A 17,986-nucleotide genomic window follows, 5' to 3' on the forward strand; every position below is an offset into this window, starting at 1 on the left:
GTTCGCTTGGATGACGGCGTATCTGGACACGGCCATCGACTTAGTTTAACAATAAACTGGATCCATCCGACTAGGTGAGACGACTCCATTGATCCGCAGTCCAGTCTTGATTATCTCGTGCCCACACTATAATTAACGATGTTATTGGGTCAGCATGGAAACCTGCAGGGGTCCTCTGCTGTGGAACACCATGTTCAACACTATGAGGTGTACGGTGTGCTCCAAAACACTGGTGCCCGCGCCAGCACTGTACTCTGTCCAGAGATCTACCATAGATCGCCGGCTATCCTGCTTTAGAGATCGGGCAGGTAACCAATGCCTATGTTCCGCGGTGAGGTATGGACGTCCAACTTCTTGTCGCCTCCTCTTGGTTTCAGCATCCTTCAACCACTTTCCATAGTTGCTCACGACAGCAGCACGCGAACAACCGACCAGCTTCGCCGTTTCCGAGATACTCGCTCCCAGACACTAGGCCTCAACAATCTGGCTTTTGTCAAAGTCGCTTAAGTCGGCGGATTTCAGCTTTCGCGCCACTTATCATCGCTAGAATGATTCCCCATTCGTCTCCTCCCCGTCCACAGACTTCTCTTACCGCTTCACGTGCACTCAGCGCCACCCACATCATGGTGGGCAGTGGTCATAATGCTTTAGCTGATCAATGTATGTTACCTAGACAACTGCATTCCCGAATTTTTCTTACTCTACATTAATTACTTTTTGATGTTTCCATTTTTTCCGTCAAGATACACTATTGGCCATTAAAATTGCTACACCAAGAAGAAATGCAGATGATAAACGGTTATTCACTGGGCAGATATATTATACTAGAACTGACAAGTGATTACATTTTCACACAATTTGGGAGCATAGATCCTGAGAAATCAGTACCCAGAACAACCACCTCTGGCCGCAATAACGGCCTTGATACGCCTGGGCATTGAGTCAGAGCTTGGATGGCGTGTACAGGTACAACTTCCCATGTAGCTTCAACACGATACCACAGTTCATCAAGAATAGTGCCTGGCGTATTGTTACGAGCAAGTTGCTCGGCCACCATTGACCAGACGTTTTCAGTTGGTGAGAGATCTGGAGAATGTGCTGGCCAGGGCAGCAGTTGAACATTTTCTGTATCCAGAAAGGCCCGTACAGGACCTGCAACATGCGGTCGTGCATTATCTTGCTGAAATGTAGGGTTTCGCAGGGATCGAATGAAGGATAGAGCCACGGGTCGTAACACATCTGAAATGTAACGTCCACCGTTCAAAGTGCCGTCAATGCGAACAAGAGGTGACCGAGACGTGTAACCGATGGCATCTGATACCATCACGCCGGGTGATACGCCAGTATGACGATGACGAATACACGCTTCCAATGCGCATTCACCGCGATGCCGCCAAACACGGATACGACCGCATGATGCTGTAAACAGAACCTGGATTCATCCGATAAAATGTTTTCCCATTCGTGCAGCCAGGTTCGTCGTTCAGTACACGATCGCAGGCGCTCCTGTCTGTGATGCAGCGTCAAGGGTAACCGCAGCCATGGTCTCCGAGCTGACAGCCCATGGTGCTGCAAATGTCATCGAACAGTTCGTGCCGGCCGTGGTGGCCGAGCGGTTCTAGGTGCTACAGTCTGGAACCGCGCGACTGCTACGGTCGCAGGTTCGAATGCTGCCTCGGGCATCGGTGTGTGTGATGTCCTTAGGTTAGTTAGGTTTAAGTAGTTCTAAGTTGTAGGGGACTGATGACCTCAGAAGTTAAGTCCCATAGTACTCAGAGCCATTTGAACCATTTGAACAGTCCGTGCAGATGGTTGTCGTCTTGCTAACGACCCCATCTGTTAGGGATCGAGACGTGGCTGCACGACCCGTTACAGCCATGCGGATAAGATGCCTGTCATCTCGCCTGCTAGTGATACGAGGCCGTCGGGATCCAGCACGGCGTTCCGTATTACCCTCCTGAATCCACCGATTCCATATTCTGCTAAAAGTCAATGGCTGCTCGACCAACGCGAGCAGCAATGTCGCGATACGATAAACCGCAATCGCGATAGGCTACAATCCGACCTTTATCAAAGTCGGAAACGAGATGGTACGCATTTCTCCTCCTTACACGAGGCATCACAACAACGATTCACCAGGCAACGCCGGTCAACTGCTGCTTGTGTATGAGAAATCGGTTGGAAACTTTCCTCATGTTAGCACGTTGTAGGTGTCGCCACCGGCGCCAACCTTGTGTGAATGCTCTGAAAAGCTAATAATTTTCATATCACAGCATCTTCTTCCTGTCGGTTAAATTTCGCGTCTGTAGCACGTCATCTTCGTGGTGTAGTAATTTTAATGGCTTGTAGTGTATATATAACAAGGCCGAGTCGGACCAGTGACCCTTTCAGGTGCTCAAAGAAACCCGAACTCCTACGGGAATCAGCGATCCCTGCGGATGGTGCGGGTAACGGGCAGGGGAAGTACGTCAATAGTGCGTGGATAAGATGCACTTTTAGGTCGGTCAAGGGTTGTGTCCGGATGGCCAAGGCGGTCAAGGCGATTGTTCGCGAAAAATGAAAAAATCCAGGTTCGAGTCCCGGTCCGGCACAAATTTTCAACTTTCACCACTGATTTATACCAGTGCCCAACTAATGTCCTTATTCCCTGACAAAATTTTTCTTTTCTTCTGGAATGAATTTAGTTTGATGACCAGGGTGTATTTAAATATTTTATAGAATACTGAGGGGTAATTATCCAGTTTCACAACTTTTTGTTGTGAGTTCACATTACTTCCTTGTACTTTTCAGACCTGGATGACAGCAAATGTACGATGGTGAACAGTTTAATTACACACCTACCTGGTAACATCCAATACTTCCTTTCGTCCTGATGACGGTGTTGCGCTGTTTCATGGGTTCCAATTCCGACGTGATGCCAATCCACCACCGACCACAATCCATGTAGCTGCAACCAACGCCCATTCGTCTCGCTCCATTGCGTCACAGATATGCACAAAGCGTCTGATGACTAATAAAGTGGGAAGGAGGACGGATGAGAGGGGAATCGACAGACAAACACCCTTCCATCCGTGCAGTGTTCCCCAAATTAGTTCGACACGATTTTGGATCTATTGGTTGGCGTTTTGTCTCGTTAAAAAAGAACAATGTTCGGCTATGTAAAATGGTGTCAATGTACGAAATTTTCAATAAAATAGATGGAAATTATAGGGGTAGAAGTGTGATATACAATATGCACAAGAACCAAGTTGGAAAAATAAGACCGGAAGACCAAGAACCAATTGCCCTTATTAGAAGGGTTGTAAGATAAGGATGCAGTCTTTTTCACTAAGTACATATTGGACGCAATCTATACTTCGAAGAGCCTGTGGTCGAGCGGTTCTAGGCGCTTCAGTCTGGAACCACGCGGCTGCTACGGTCGCAGGTTCGAATCCTCCCTCGGGCATGGATGTGTTTGATGTCCTTAGGTTAGGTAGGTTTAAGTAGTTCTAAGGGACTGACGACCTCAGATTTTAAGTCCCATAGTGCTTAGAACCACTTGAATTTATACTTCGAAGAAGCAATGACGGAAATGAAGGGAAGGTTCAGGAGTGGGATTAAAATTTAGCGTGGAATGATATCAGTGATAAGATTCGCTGATGACATTGCTGTTCGAAAATTTACAACTGGCCTGACCATAGAGTTTAAATATGACAGCTGCAACCACGACACCAATTCTCCAAATACAACGAACCCACTGTCGTCGGTGTAGCCATACACACTAACACGCCAGTTTGTAATACATGTTAGGAGAGGTTGGATAAAACTCCAGTCAATAAGGGCTACTACAAAAAAGAGTTGTAGACAATCTGACAAGTAACTGTTGAAAATGTGTATGAAACAAACATGATAGACAAACTGAAACACAAAATTAACACAAAACAGAAAGACGCCCACGTGCAAAGACAAACGACAAACAGATGATCACCGATATAAACATGCACATGAATCATAAACACAGAGAACACAAACACACAAAACGCGCCTGATAACAATTCACAGCAATAAGCAAAAGGCACATTCTCACCTGCAACTCTCAGGATAGGCAACATATTCAAAAAAAAAAGGACTGAAAATGTACAAAAGAAACTGATGATAACCAGCACAGACACAAACAAACACAATATATTATTTTGCAATCTATCAACTAAATTTATATCGAACAGACTGTAAAAATTTCAGCACGATCTACACAGAACACAGAACGGCATGTGAGAGTAAAAGCGGTCCTTCTATATTTGCAGAGCTCCTTATGTATATGAACCCCAGGCCAACAGACACAAACACCGACGTAAAAATTCTTAAATGCAGCAACAGCCACTCACCAAAAGTTATAATAGAAGAAAATTACCATAGGCTCATACAAAAATCACAGTAGAAGGAAAAGAAATAGGGAAAGAATACACAGAACTGTGCAATGAAACTCGTCTATGGTCTACCAGAACTACGAGAATATGTAAGCACGTAACACACACACACACACATACATACAGAGCACTCGCCAATTTACAAAGCCCATTCACAAATAACAGTTCTACACAATAGTACTTTCGGAAAATGTTTCTTTAACCTAACAAATGGTAGTTCATGAACATAACAACAAATCAGAATTTATAGCAGAATGTATGATAATGACATAATCTAAATTAGTCAAATGGAGAAATAAAGAAGTGATAACTTCATTTAGACCTAAATATTTAATAAATATATACACTCCTGGAAATTGAAATAAGAACACCGTGAATTCATTGTCCCAGGAAGGGGAAACTTTATTGACACATTCCTGGGGTCAGATACATCACATGATCACACTGACAGAACCACAGGCACATAGACACAGGCAACAGAGCATGCACAATGTCGGCACTAGTACAGTGTATATCCACCTTTCGCAGCAATGCAGGCTGCTATTCTCCCATGGAGACGATCGTAGAGATGCTGGATGTAGTCCTGTGGAACGGCTTGCCATGCCATTTCCACCTGGCGCCTCAGTTGGACCAGCGTTCGTGCTGGACGTGCAGACCGCGTGAGACGACGCTTCATCCAGTCCCAAACATGCTCAATGGGGGACAGATCCGGAGATCTTGCTGGCCAGGGTAGTTGACTTACACCTTCTAGAGCACGTTGGGTGGCACGGGATACATGCGGACGTGCATTGTCCTGTTGGAACAGCAAGTTCCCTTGCCGGTCTAGGAATGGTAGAACGATGGGTTCGATGACGGTTTGGATGTACCGTGCACTATTCAGTGTCCCCTCGACGATCACCAGTGGTGTACGGCCAGTGTAGGAGATCGCTCCCCACACCATGATGCCGGGTGTTGGCCCTGTGTGCCTCGGTCGTATGCAGTCCTGATTGTGGCGCTCACCTGCACGGCGCCAAACACGCATACGACCATCATTGGCACCAAGGCAGAAGCGACTCTCATCGCTGAAGACGACACGTCTCCATTCGTCCCTCCATTCACGCCTGTCGCGACACCACTGGAGGCGGGCTGCACGATGTTGGGGCGTGAGCGGAAGACGGCCTAACGGTGTGCGGGACCGTAGCCCAGCTTCATGGAGACGGTTGCGAGTGGTCCTCACCGATACCCCAGGAGCAACAGTGTCCCTAATTTGCTGGGAAGTGGCGGTGCGGTCCCCTACGGCACTGCGTAGGATCCTACGGTCTTGGCGTGCATCCGTGCGTCGCTGCGGTCCGGTCCCAGGTCGACGGGCACGTGCACCTTCCGCCGACCACTGGCGACAACATCGATGTACTGTGGAGACCTCACGCCCCACGTGTTGAGCAATTCGGCGGTACGTCCACCCGGCCTCCCGCATGCCCACTATACGCCCTCGCTCAAAGTCCGTCAACTGCACATACGGTTCACGTCCACGCTGTCGCGGCATGCTACCAGTGTTAAAGACTGCGATGGAGCTCCGTATGCCACGGCAAACTGGCTGACACTGACGGCGGCGGTGCACAAATGCTGCGCAGCTAGCGCCATTCGACGGCCAACACCGCGGTTCCTGGTGTGTCCGCTGTGCCGTGCGTGTGATCATTGCTTGTACAGCCCTCTCGCAGTGTCCGGAGCAAGTATGGTGGGTCTGACACACCGGTGTCAATGTGTTCTTTTTTCCATTTCCAGGAGTGTATATATAATAACTTTAAAATATCCTGATTAATTGCAGATGACCAACTCGAGCACAATGTCACGAGCTAATGTCAGACAGTCAGACAGACACTAATTTGTTATATTAAGTATATTAAGGTATGTATTCTGTCACTGATGTTATAAGTGTAAATACCCTAATATCACAGTTGCAAACATTATTATGCACAGTTTATTTACATGTATCTGACAGAAAATAAATTAACACGATGACAACGGTGAAACTTCACCGAAACATGTTTGAGTGTTAAACAAGACAGAGCCGTATTTTCACTATCATATATACGAAAGATCGATATAAGCAGTAGTAATATTCACGTGTGAAAGCAAAGATAAAGAAGTAATTATTTACCCATCGTTCTGCATCCTACATTCTCAAAGAGTTTTGAGAAGATAGCCTATAATAGAATACTTAACTATCTTTCTTGTAATAACATTTTTCACAACTTCTCATTTTGGCATCTGTAAACGATTCTTTGTACAGAAAGCAATATACGATTTTTCAAAGTCAGTTCTGGAAGAAGTATTCGAGAAAAAATAACCTAATAACACTTTCTGTGACCATGCAAAAATTCTACTTGGGCGACTAAAACACTTAACTAAATTCACCCATCTTGCCCGGATGAAGTCCTGTCTCAACGGCATAAAACAGAAAGCCACTTTAACAAACGATGCCACAGTAACAAAAGATCAATACAGTTGTTCTGCAAAGTTTAATACTTGAACATCTGTTGTTCTTCACCTATATCAGTAACTTACCAAAGAGACTGAAGCGGTCTTCTGAAATAGTGATATTTGCAGGTGATCCCAGTTATTGATTAAAAACTAATATTTTTAATATTCTAAGCGAAAAAAATGACTTACAGGTACCAGAAATAGAGATCAGTGGACACATCCTAAATGAAACTGCGTGAGTAAAATTCTTATGCATCCAGAAGCACAATAAGCTTAAGAGGCATCAGCACATGGTTAAGTTAGTTAATACAATTTGTAGTGCCTCTTTCCCGTTTAGATATCTCACTCCTTGTGTTGCTCTGAAGAGTGAATTGCTTGTAGAGAACCTGTTTTACATATTTTTACCCTATACTGTTGTATGGTATAATCTTCTTGCAGCTAAGTCAAAAGAGAGGCGTGAAACAAAAATATTGTGTCAAATTTACAACCGAAAATCTTTTCAGAGACCTCGGTATTTTTAACTCACGATTGATTATACTTACTTCCGAATGATGTGTGTGGTTTATAATAAGTGAATTTAGGATGAACTACAAAATTCACAGCCATGCTTTGGGTGCAAGTTCCAGTTATGACGTAAACTACAGTTAAACTCTACTTTTCCTTCAAAGCTCTAGTGTTATTCTCATGGTTACATATTGAACGATGTATTTCTGAATTTATAAGGACTGTTGTTTAAACGTTACAAAAAAAAGCGTCAAATAAAAAAAACTCCGACATTTGTGACATTTTGTTCAGTTTGTATTTACTAGAGAGGTGGAAGTAGCAGATGTAGCTGAAACATTTATACCATGAATGAAGAAACCGCCATCGAGGAAATCAAGGAGGTACTCGATAACAGGCAAATATGATGCACTGCGACCATTTAATCTTCGTGCGATATTTGCATGCAATGGGCAAGTTTCAAGAGTTAAGTATGTTGGTACTGCATGTTATAATTTAAACTAACAAAAAATCAAAGAGGTGGCCACATCCGCATTTTAATTTCAATGTCATCAATTCGCTCATCAATAATTCATATGCAGTAGCGTTACTGGTGACGAATAATGGTGCCTTTATGTCAACTCCATAAAAATAAATTAATGGCTGAGCCCAAACATGAAGCAAAAAGAAAAGCGTGTGTTCACAGTAGATATTATTTTGCATCTGTGATACAAAGAAGGTGTTGTGTACTTCGAACTATTCCCCAGCCCTCTGTCCATCCCATCTGTCATGTGTTGTCAACAACTGAGACGCTTTGAGGCCGTAGTACAAGAAAAACGACCTAGAAGGCTGCATCTTGCTACTGCATGATAACGCCTACCAGCATATTGTTTTGTTTCGCAAAAGAACCTAACTAACAGCATGGTTTGGAGCTCATCCCTAACAACAATTCTCTTACTCTTAAGCTATAAAATATTCACCTTTTTCGTTCCTTATCGAACAACCACCAAGAAATTGCTTCTGGAAGAAAATGCATACAATGCTTGGGTTGACAACCTCTTTAACTCCAGACCAGTAGATTTCTATGAGTGTGAAATCAAGAAACTACCTAGTCAATGTCAGATAGTTATTAGATAATATTATTTTGGTAGTGATTAATTTGCTTCTTGTTTTTAACAGATGTTCAATAAACGAACAAAAATCGCTGTAAAACATGAATCGTTCTAAAATAGATTAAACACAATTTTTCATGATAAACTTATTAAAAAGTACTCGTAATATGAGAAACAAGTTCATTACATTAAAATATTACACAATTTTGAATTCATTGCAGTCTGTCTCTAACTGAAGTTCTGTATCATGCATAGCATTTCACTATTACGACACTGGCGGAGAAGTAGACACACAAAGAATCCTAACTGACAAATTCTGTATTTACATAAAACTAAACTGTATCGGCAGCAGGAGAAAAGTGCTAGCATTAACAAGTAAGTGCTATTATCAACAACGCTGCGATTTTGCAATTTCATAATTTTTTTTCAGTTTCAGATCTATAGGATAATGAATGGAGGTTGTAAGGGGTCCGCAGGCCCTTACTACTAAGTTTGCACTCACACAGGTCGACAGGGCAACTATCGATTAGTGTGTCGGGTCGCGAGAGCGAGAGTAGAGTTGAGTCAGTCTGTGTGTGTTGTAGGTTCCCGCGAGGCGGGCAGAGCTGTGCAGAAGCCAGCAGTTGATATAATGCAAAGTTTTTCGACAAAGGGAGTGGCCATCGCCGCGGTTTAACCCCTTTGTGTTAGTATTATACGGGAAAGTGAAGAAGTTTAATTACAAGTGTGATCAGCGATATTTGTGTGCCGTTATTGAGATTCCGCGTCTACTGCGCCGGCATTATTTGGATTACAGTGTTGGATTACAGTGATTGTATTTTGCGTGTGACGATTATGAATAACGAAGAAACCTGTGCTGAGATTAGCCGTTATTAACAGTGTATGACGAAGGCAGTGGCTGTCTCTTTCTTTTGGTGTTTTTGATAAGAATATAGGTCTTGATTAGTGAAGCTGTGTTGTTGTTCTCTTGCCACCAGACATTTCATTATTACAGCATTTGAGAAGGACAGAATGGAATGTAACATCTCCGTAGCAGTCCATTCCGATTGCCAGCCCCATTAGGTACACGGTCATATTAATTAATTATTTATTTGGGTTGCTATTCAGATCCCGAACGAACGGGCTATAATAATAGAATATAAGGGAGTGTTACAAGGTTATGATAAAAGCAATGGAGAAGATTTCTTAGTTTTCTTGCTGCTTTTCGATCTGACAACTTGTAGCTCAGATAGAGACTGGGTAAAAAGTTGCCAGTACTTCTAGACCGTAAATGAGACTGGAACCGACAGCTAAACCAGTTTCCATTTGACAAAGGGAGCTCATTACCAGAGCTAGAATGCCAGGGCTGCTTGCATTACTCATAGTTATTCATAACACAGATAATTCACTTTTTACGTGTGAGATTAGTGAAATGGCCTTCTGGACTCACAATTATAAATTTATTAATCCGATAGTACAGCTTAAGAGAAAATCACTCAGAATATTTTAGGAAAATGAAAAGAAAATTTAGCAGGATGCTTCTGTGCCATTCCACAAAGTAAACTACAACAGAATTGCCAAACATTCTGCAATGTTGCCAAGTTTCAGTTACAGTAGTGGCTTGAAGAACATGTGTCTCCAGCTGACATCATTTTTAAGTGTGCTGCACATTAGGAGCATTTTAAAGACCTGGAGCAGACAACTGCCGGCCGGAGTGGCCGAGCGGGTAAGGCGCTACAGTCTGGAACCGCACGACCGCTACGGTCGCAGGTTCGAATCCTGCCTCGGGCATGGATGTGTGTGATGTCCTTAGGTTAGTTAGGTTTAAGTAGTTCTAGGTTCTAGGGGACTTATGACCCGAGCAGTTGAGTCCCATAGTGCTCAGAGCCATTTGAACCATTTTGAACCATTTGAGCAGACAACTGCGGAGTTGACCAGAGGTGAAGATCTGACAGGCATAAGTTCAATTCCCATTTCTGTAACAAGAATTACGAGATCTTTGTTATTAATAACACTCGGAAACACCGACTGCTACCAATATTCTTATGCATAATAACGAGGAAACACCCCTTAACAACTGACAAATTTCTGTCGGGTGATGTTGGATTCCCTCTGTTGAACAGAACTCTTTGCCAACCCTGGCAGTCAGTAGTTTCACTCCTGGAAGATGATGGCAGAGACAGCCATTGGATTAAGAAATTTGATTAACATGGTACGGCTTAAAAATCGAGAATATTTTATTCATGTTTACGTATGATGAACATCGGGAGAAACACGTAAACCACATTATCTTCTTCGAACAGTGAAGCTTGAAGGAAGTCTTTCAATATTTTATCTGATAATATCGAGATTTTTCGTTGGTGGTAGGGTACACTTAGTGACAAAATAATTGTTAAGATTTATAGAACTATTTTGAGTGAGCATTAGATGTTGCAGGTACGTTTGTCATTCTCGATCAGTAATCGTCAAGCCGATAATAACCCCTGTCATATAGCAGGAAATGTTCTTGATTGTATTCTGAGCATCAGAAAGTCATAACGTGTCTTCTCTGTCCTATACATAATCGAAAGATGTGAATATTGGAAAAAGAAATAAGATCCCCTCACCTTCTTCCAGCATTCCTCAGTGAAATGGAAATGTTATTTTTCATGAGATGCCATATAATCTGATCAGAGTTCATGTTTTTATGTGTATTGATCACTGAAGATTATGGCTGCTTCAGATGCCGAACATGCGTAACGTTAGCTGAGTGTTCATAGTATTCTGTCTAATTCATAGAGATAAACAAAGGAAGACAGCAGTGAGTGTTAATTTAATACTTTATTGTCCACTTCATACATAATATCTGCAAAATACATATTTTGTAGCAAAACAGTGTGGATAAGAAGCAGAGTGTGTGGGACACGTTAGCGGCGGCGTCTGTGATGCAGGGTGCGAGGTGCGCGCGACGTTCAGTTGGCGGGGCAGCTGAGGGAGGCGCAGCAGCGCGGGTACTTGGCTTTGCTGTTGCCCTCCTCGATGCGGCAGCCCTTCTTCGGGGTCACTGGGTCACACCTGCAACAGGCGCGCAACACACTCAGTGCTGGCTGCTAAACAGCAACAACTGCCGGCTAATACTAATAAGTCATTTATCATCTTCATTAGATTAAGGCCATCAATTGCTATCTAAGACAGACTGTGATATGCTACAACTCTACAATCTTATATTTCACATAATGTGGTGTTTTATCTATTTTTGAATGGTGGGCTCCATGTGGTTCCCAAGTCGTGCAGCGACCGTAAACCATAAAATTGCGACTGGTTGCTGCATATTTGGTAATTTTATCTATTTTGCCGCAGCTATCACTACATCGCACTGCTTAGCAAAAAAATGAAGAACCCAGAAGAAACGGTCAGATGTCATTCTAACTTCGTACACATACAAAAAATCTGTAGGTATATAAATCATAAGATGGTAGTGGTGGTAAGTTCCTATGGGACCAAACTGATGAATTCGTCGTTGTCTAGGCTTACACACTACTTAATCTAACTTAAACTAACTTACGCTAAGGACAACACACACACCCATGCCCGACGGAGGATTCGAACCTCCGCAGGGGGGAGCCGCGCGGACCTTGGCATGGCGGCCTATACCACGCGGTTACACCAAACGGCTAAGTCATCAGAGTTTTAATTCTCATTCTAATATCGATATTTTTTCCAAAAAATATCACGTCCGACCTTTCTCTTTGAATGTGTGAAGCGAGTATAGGTGGTGGAAAAGAAGAATTCGATTGTACTGGTGGGTATGAATGGGATAACAAGATTCCTCGGTGAAGAAAGAGCACAATGTTCAGCGCAACTGGTGTGCTATTTATTCTTCAGAAACAGTTGCCGAAAATTGTGAACAAAACTCTGATGATAAGACTGCTCTTTGCGGTCGGCGGAGACGTGTGAGGGGAAATGCTGATGCAAACGGCGCTCGACTTTACGGACAGAAACTACAACGTTTACCTTCAGCACGCAGTTTTGACACTACAACTGCTAGGTCGTTGGGGTCTGCAGGAGTGAAAAAACAGAGAAGTTGACATGAAGTGTTCCAGGCAAGTCCGATATGTGAAGAAACCTAACAAAGGATCCATCGGACACCTTTTATTGTGCCAGTTATATGCAGTTACCATTGTTAGCAAAGTGGTTATCCCCAGGCGTGAACGTGCATCGTTTTCCTTTCAATTCTTACTCTGAGGGGGATAAGCAGGTTGCTAGCATGTTGATGTACAGAATATCTAATAATAAATCAATACTTAAATATCCAGTTCTAAAACTGGCAGTATATTTACAATGTGCAGACGACATTTTTATAGACCAGTGCGTCGATATTTCATTCGTCGACATACATACATATCGATACACACTTCGATATATCAGCAGTCGGTTATTTATTTATCGTATGATGTGTACATTGATTTACATTTATATACAATATTTTCAGGACTAAAATGTACAATCACAAGTTCGTACAATTTTACAGCTCTATATCTAGTTCTTCAATCCACTTGACTGCTTCATCCGATGTACGATGAATGTCCATTAAAGTTCCTCTGAAAGTACGATGAGGGCAGTCAGCAACAATGTGATGAATCGTCTGTGAGGGGGCACCACAGTCACAATTTGCAGAGCCAACCCATCCCCATTTGTGCAGTAGATAGCCACATCTGCCTTGTCCAGTTCGAATGCGGTTAATGATCCTCCACTGACGCCTTGGAAGATCAAATCCTTGCGTCTGCTTGGAAGGGTCCTCGACTAGATGTTTATTGGCTACTGAAGACTGATCCCACTGGAGTTTCCATGAACTGTTAATGTTGAAAGCAGATCCTTCAAGGTCGAGTGCTGTGCGCCATGGTGGTTTCCTCGATTTCAAGCGTTGGTGTGTTCCTTGTACAATATCTTGATGGATGGGGAGCTGGGGGTTCTGCTGAATGTTTTTCCACGTCTTTAGGAGAGCTTCTGATCTTCTTAGGGCTGGAGGTGGGATATTGCTTAGAACCGGCAGCCACAGCGTGTTTGTGCTCCGAATACATCCTGTGATTAATCGCATTGCCTGATTGAGTTGCACGTCTATCTTCTTAGTGTGAACACTGTTGATCCAGGTTGGGCAGCAATATTCAGCAACAGAATATGACAGAGCTAATGCTGTAGATCTCAGGACGTTAGTATTGGCTCCCCATGATGTACCAACAAGCTTCTGAAGAATATTATTTCTAGTTTTAACTTTAGCAGCCACATTTGATAAATGCTGCTTGAAAGACAGAGTTCTATCTAGTGTTAATCCCAGGTACTTTGGTGTACTACAGTATGGCAACACTTGGTCTCTGAATACAACTTCTGGTTTGTAATTTGACTGTCTGTTACGTAGGTGGAATGCAGATATAACTGTTTTCTGAGGATTTAGGTGGAGGCACCATTTCTTGAAATATTTGTCTAAGGCTTCCAGATCAGTGGATAGAATAGTTTCAGCATCAGCAAAGTTGGAGCACTGAGTCACCAGACAAATATCATCAGCATATATGAATTTCCTTGAAGATGTTTCTGGTAAGTCGTGTGTATACAAATTGAAAAGGAGGGGAGCCAGAACAGACCCTTGAGGTAAGCCGTCATTTAGTTTAAACATTCTGCTCCTATCATTATCTGAGTAGATCTGAAAGTACCTATTGCTTAGCATATTGTTGAGTAAGGCCGTGAGTTTACGACATGGGATAACACTCACAAATTTTAAAAGGAGTCCTTCTCGCCAGACAGTGTCATAGGCAGCAGATAGATCCAAAAAGGCAGCCACACTTACTGATTTCTTCTCATACCCATTTTCAATATGCGTAGTGAGAGATAGTACCTGATCGTTACAACTTCTCCCAGGTCTAAATCCTGCTTGCTCGATAGGAATATGATGGTTGATTGTTTCACAGATTCTGTTGTAGATCAGACGCTCAAGGAGTTTATAAGTGATACTCAAGAGTGCTATTGGACGATAGTTTTCCACTTTTGTGGGATCTTTATTTGGTTTCAGTATGGCTAATATTTTTGATTTCTTCATCAGATGTGGGATGTTTCCAGTTTGCAGGATGTTTGAAAGTAAGTTGGTCAACCATTTTACTGTAGCTGGTCCACAGTGAGCCAGGAATTCTGGGTATATTCCATCATATCCAGCTGCTTTTCCAAGTTTCATACTTTTGATTGCAGCTTTAGTTTCCTCTTCTTGAAATGGAGTAGAGAATTCGGAAGACTGTAGGGCTGCTCTTTTCTTGGTGTTCAACTGTAGTTTGATATCCCTTTTGGCTTCTTGTCCTTTATATTCTTTGTAACTGACACAAGGTGTTTAGCATAGTCATTCAAATTGATGGCATTTTTTGATCTTTTTGTTGTAGGGTTTGAAGAGTTTAATTTCCTGATGATAGACCAGGCTTTTCTGCTAGAATGGATGTAATCTAGGGACCCCACAGTTTCATGCCAGATCTTTCTTCGATTATCATCCAGGGACTGGAGGAGGCTTGTTGCATTGTCAGAGTTAGGATGGTCTTCATATTCTTTTAGTAACTCCTCACTCTCGGAACTCCAACCAGGGATATACTCTTTACGGTACCCTCTAGGAATACATCGTCTGGCTGCACCTTTGATAACCCCAACAAATCTGCTGTAGTTGTTGTACGTTGGTTTGATCCATCTGATATTGGAATCTGTTTGCTTTGCAAATTCAGTCCAGTTGGCTTTCTTGAAGTTCCACCTCGGTTTAGGATGTGATCGTACAACAGGTATAGACATCCCCACCTCCAATATAACAGGTCTGTGTTGACTATGTGGGAATTCCTTGAGCACAGTTCGTCGTACTTGATTTAGGGAATTATGAGACTGAGTTGTGAAGCACAGATCTGGGGTATAGCCTTGGGACCAGCGAGCTGAGTGGAAGGTAGGCAGATCTTTAGCATCGTAAATTAAATTCAGGTTTTCAGTTTCCATCCAGTCCTCAAGCGCTTCACCGTTGAGGTCATTCTCCATATATCCCCACAGGTGATGATGACTGTTGAAATCACCGAGGTATATAGTTGGGTGTTGCAGAGACGGTAGAACGGGATTAGGCCAGTTAGTCCCTGGGGGTTTGTACACGTTAACTATCGTTAGGTTTTCAATTTTAACAGCAGTTGTAAAAATGTCATTTTCAGAATTTTCTGACAGCGGCTGGTAGTTTGTTATGTGATTCTTGACGTAAGTTGCAAGGCCATAATTTTGATGGTGATTAGAGGCTATCAGTTTAAAGCCCGGTATTTTCCCCCTACTCTGCAGCTGTGATTCATCAGCTGTGTGCGTTTCTTGAAGTGCGATGATATCAACTGCATATTTCTGTGTGAGCCTGGAAAGATACTCACATTTTGCTCGACTTATCCCTTCGATATTCAGTTGACAGATGCGCAGAGATGGTCCAATTCTACGAGCTTGTGGGTCCTGGATAGGACCGCACGTGTCCTTCGTCATTCTTTGACCGGTAAAGTCATATTTCAAATATCGATATGTCGGATTCCCAATGTTTTTAAAAATATCAACAGTCTTAGTGTCTAGTGTCGTTACCAGGTCTGGAAAGGTACGTAAGGGGGCGTGCATGTTGGCGGATCTTAAGTGATCACTGTCAAGGACACTGAGATGCGACGTATCGTGTAAGACAGCATTATCAGCACCTAACTGATTTTAATAGGGGCCTCATTGTGGGTCTCCATCTGGACAGGTCGTCGAATCATGCAGTGTCCAGATTTTGAGGCATTCGAATCTGACAGTGGCCTGATGTTGGACTGCATGGGAACTTGAGAACAGGCATAGTCGTCCCCAAGTTTCCAGTCGACAATGTCTGGCCACCACAGGGTAAGAGCGCCGTGTTGAGCACCAAGCACGTACTAACCACATCAGGGCCTGCCATCCGAAAGCAAATAACGGACTCCTTACAACACTGTGTGTCATTAAACACTATGCGTCATTAAGCACATGGGTCGGAGACTAGCAGCTGGGCTAGGGAATTACCATCACATACGTAGGTTGGCGTATAACCACACCACACACGGCTGTTTTTGGAGTGGCGTCGTGACTGATGAATATGGAGATGAACAACGTTGCATTGTGTTCAGTGATGACTCGCGGTTCTGCTCTACCCAGGATAACCATCGAGTTGCAACATTTGGAAGCCTACGGAGGCGATCTCGAGAGAGGTAAATTTTTCCAATGTTTTAGAGAGACAATGCTATGTTACAACGTCATGGTGCGGAGAGCCATCGGGAATGATTCAGGTGACTGCTGGTAATGACTGAAGGAACTCTGCGCTGCAACAGTACACCACAGACATCCTGCCTCCTCATATCCTATCGTGTTACCTCTCATGCGACAGTATCGTGGATACACTTTTTAAGAGAACAATACTCGTGCAAATATAGCACATGTCTCTGTGAACTGTCTGCGTGATATATGTTCCGAGTGAGGTTTTAAGGGATGTGAAAGATCCATCATGGTTTAATAGCCATATTAGAAAATCGCTACGTAAACAAAGAGCACTTCATCTCAGATTCAAGAGAAGTAAAAACCTAGCTGACAGACAAAAGTGAAAATGAGCGTAAGGAGAGCAGTGAGAGAAGCGTTCAATGATTTTGAAAGCAAGAGGTTGTCAACCGAACTGAATAAAGACCCTAAGAGATTTTGGTCGTATGTAAAATCAGTGACTGGGTCAAAATCATCTATTCATTCTCTCAGCGACCACGCCGGCACCGAAACGGAAGATAACAGCGAAGGCCGAAATACTGAATTCGGTCTTCCGAAGTTGTTTCAACCCGGAAGATCGTAACACTGTCCCTCCTTTCAATCGTCGTACGAACGTCGAAATGGCAGACATTGAGATGACCGACCGCGGAATTGAGAGGCAGCTACAATAGCTTAGTAGTGGAAAGGCGTCAGGACTAGATAGGATACCTGTAAGATTCTATAAAGATTATGCGAAGAACTTGTTCCCCTTCTAGCAGAAATTTATCGTAGATCGCTTGAGCAACGAAAGGCACCTAACGACTCGAAAAAAGCGCAGGTTATTCCCGTTGTTAAGAAAGACCGTAAGACAGATCCATACAATTACAGACCTATATCGTTGACGTCAATCTGTTGTAGAATTATGGAACATGTTTTATGCTCAAGAATTATGACGTTGTTGAAAAATGAACATCTCCTGTATAAAAATCAACATGGATTCCGTAAACAGAGATCCCGCGAAACTCAGCTCGCTCTGTTCCTCCATGAGATCCACAACACAGTGGACAACGGCGCTCAGACTGATGCCGTGTTCTTTGATTTCAATAACGCATTTGACAGAGTCCCGCATTGTCGTTTAATGAAAAAATACGAGCTTACGGAGTATCGGAGCAGACCTGCGATTGGATTCAAGACTTTCTTGCAGATAGGACTCAACACATCGCTCTTAACGAAACTAAATCAACAGATGTAAAGGTAATATTCGGAGAACTACAGGGAAGTGTGGAAGGACCGTTGCTGTTT

At 43.2% G+C, this 17,986-nt stretch overlaps 1 protein-coding gene across 1 annotated transcript in view; it reads right to left on the reverse strand.

Annotated features, from left to right (window-relative positions):
* Window positions 1–11,238: 11,238 nt before the first annotated feature.
* Window positions 11,239–17,986, reverse strand: part of LOC126203154 (U-scoloptoxin(16)-Er12a-like) — a 100,312-nt gene continuing 93,564 nt past the window's right edge. Inside the window, exon 4 of the mRNA XM_049937396.1 lies at window positions 11,239–11,491. Within this exon, the coding sequence (XP_049793353.1) occupies window positions 11,389–11,491 (103 nt within the window). The 3' untranslated portion in view covers window positions 11,239–11,388. The remainder of the gene's footprint in view (window positions 11,492–17,986) is intronic.

This window comes from Schistocerca nitens, chromosome 9 (assembly GCF_023898315.1).
Source record: "Schistocerca nitens isolate TAMUIC-IGC-003100 chromosome 9, iqSchNite1.1, whole genome shotgun sequence".
In the NCBI taxonomy this organism is placed as follows: Eukaryota; Metazoa; Arthropoda; class Insecta; order Orthoptera; family Acrididae; genus Schistocerca; species Schistocerca nitens.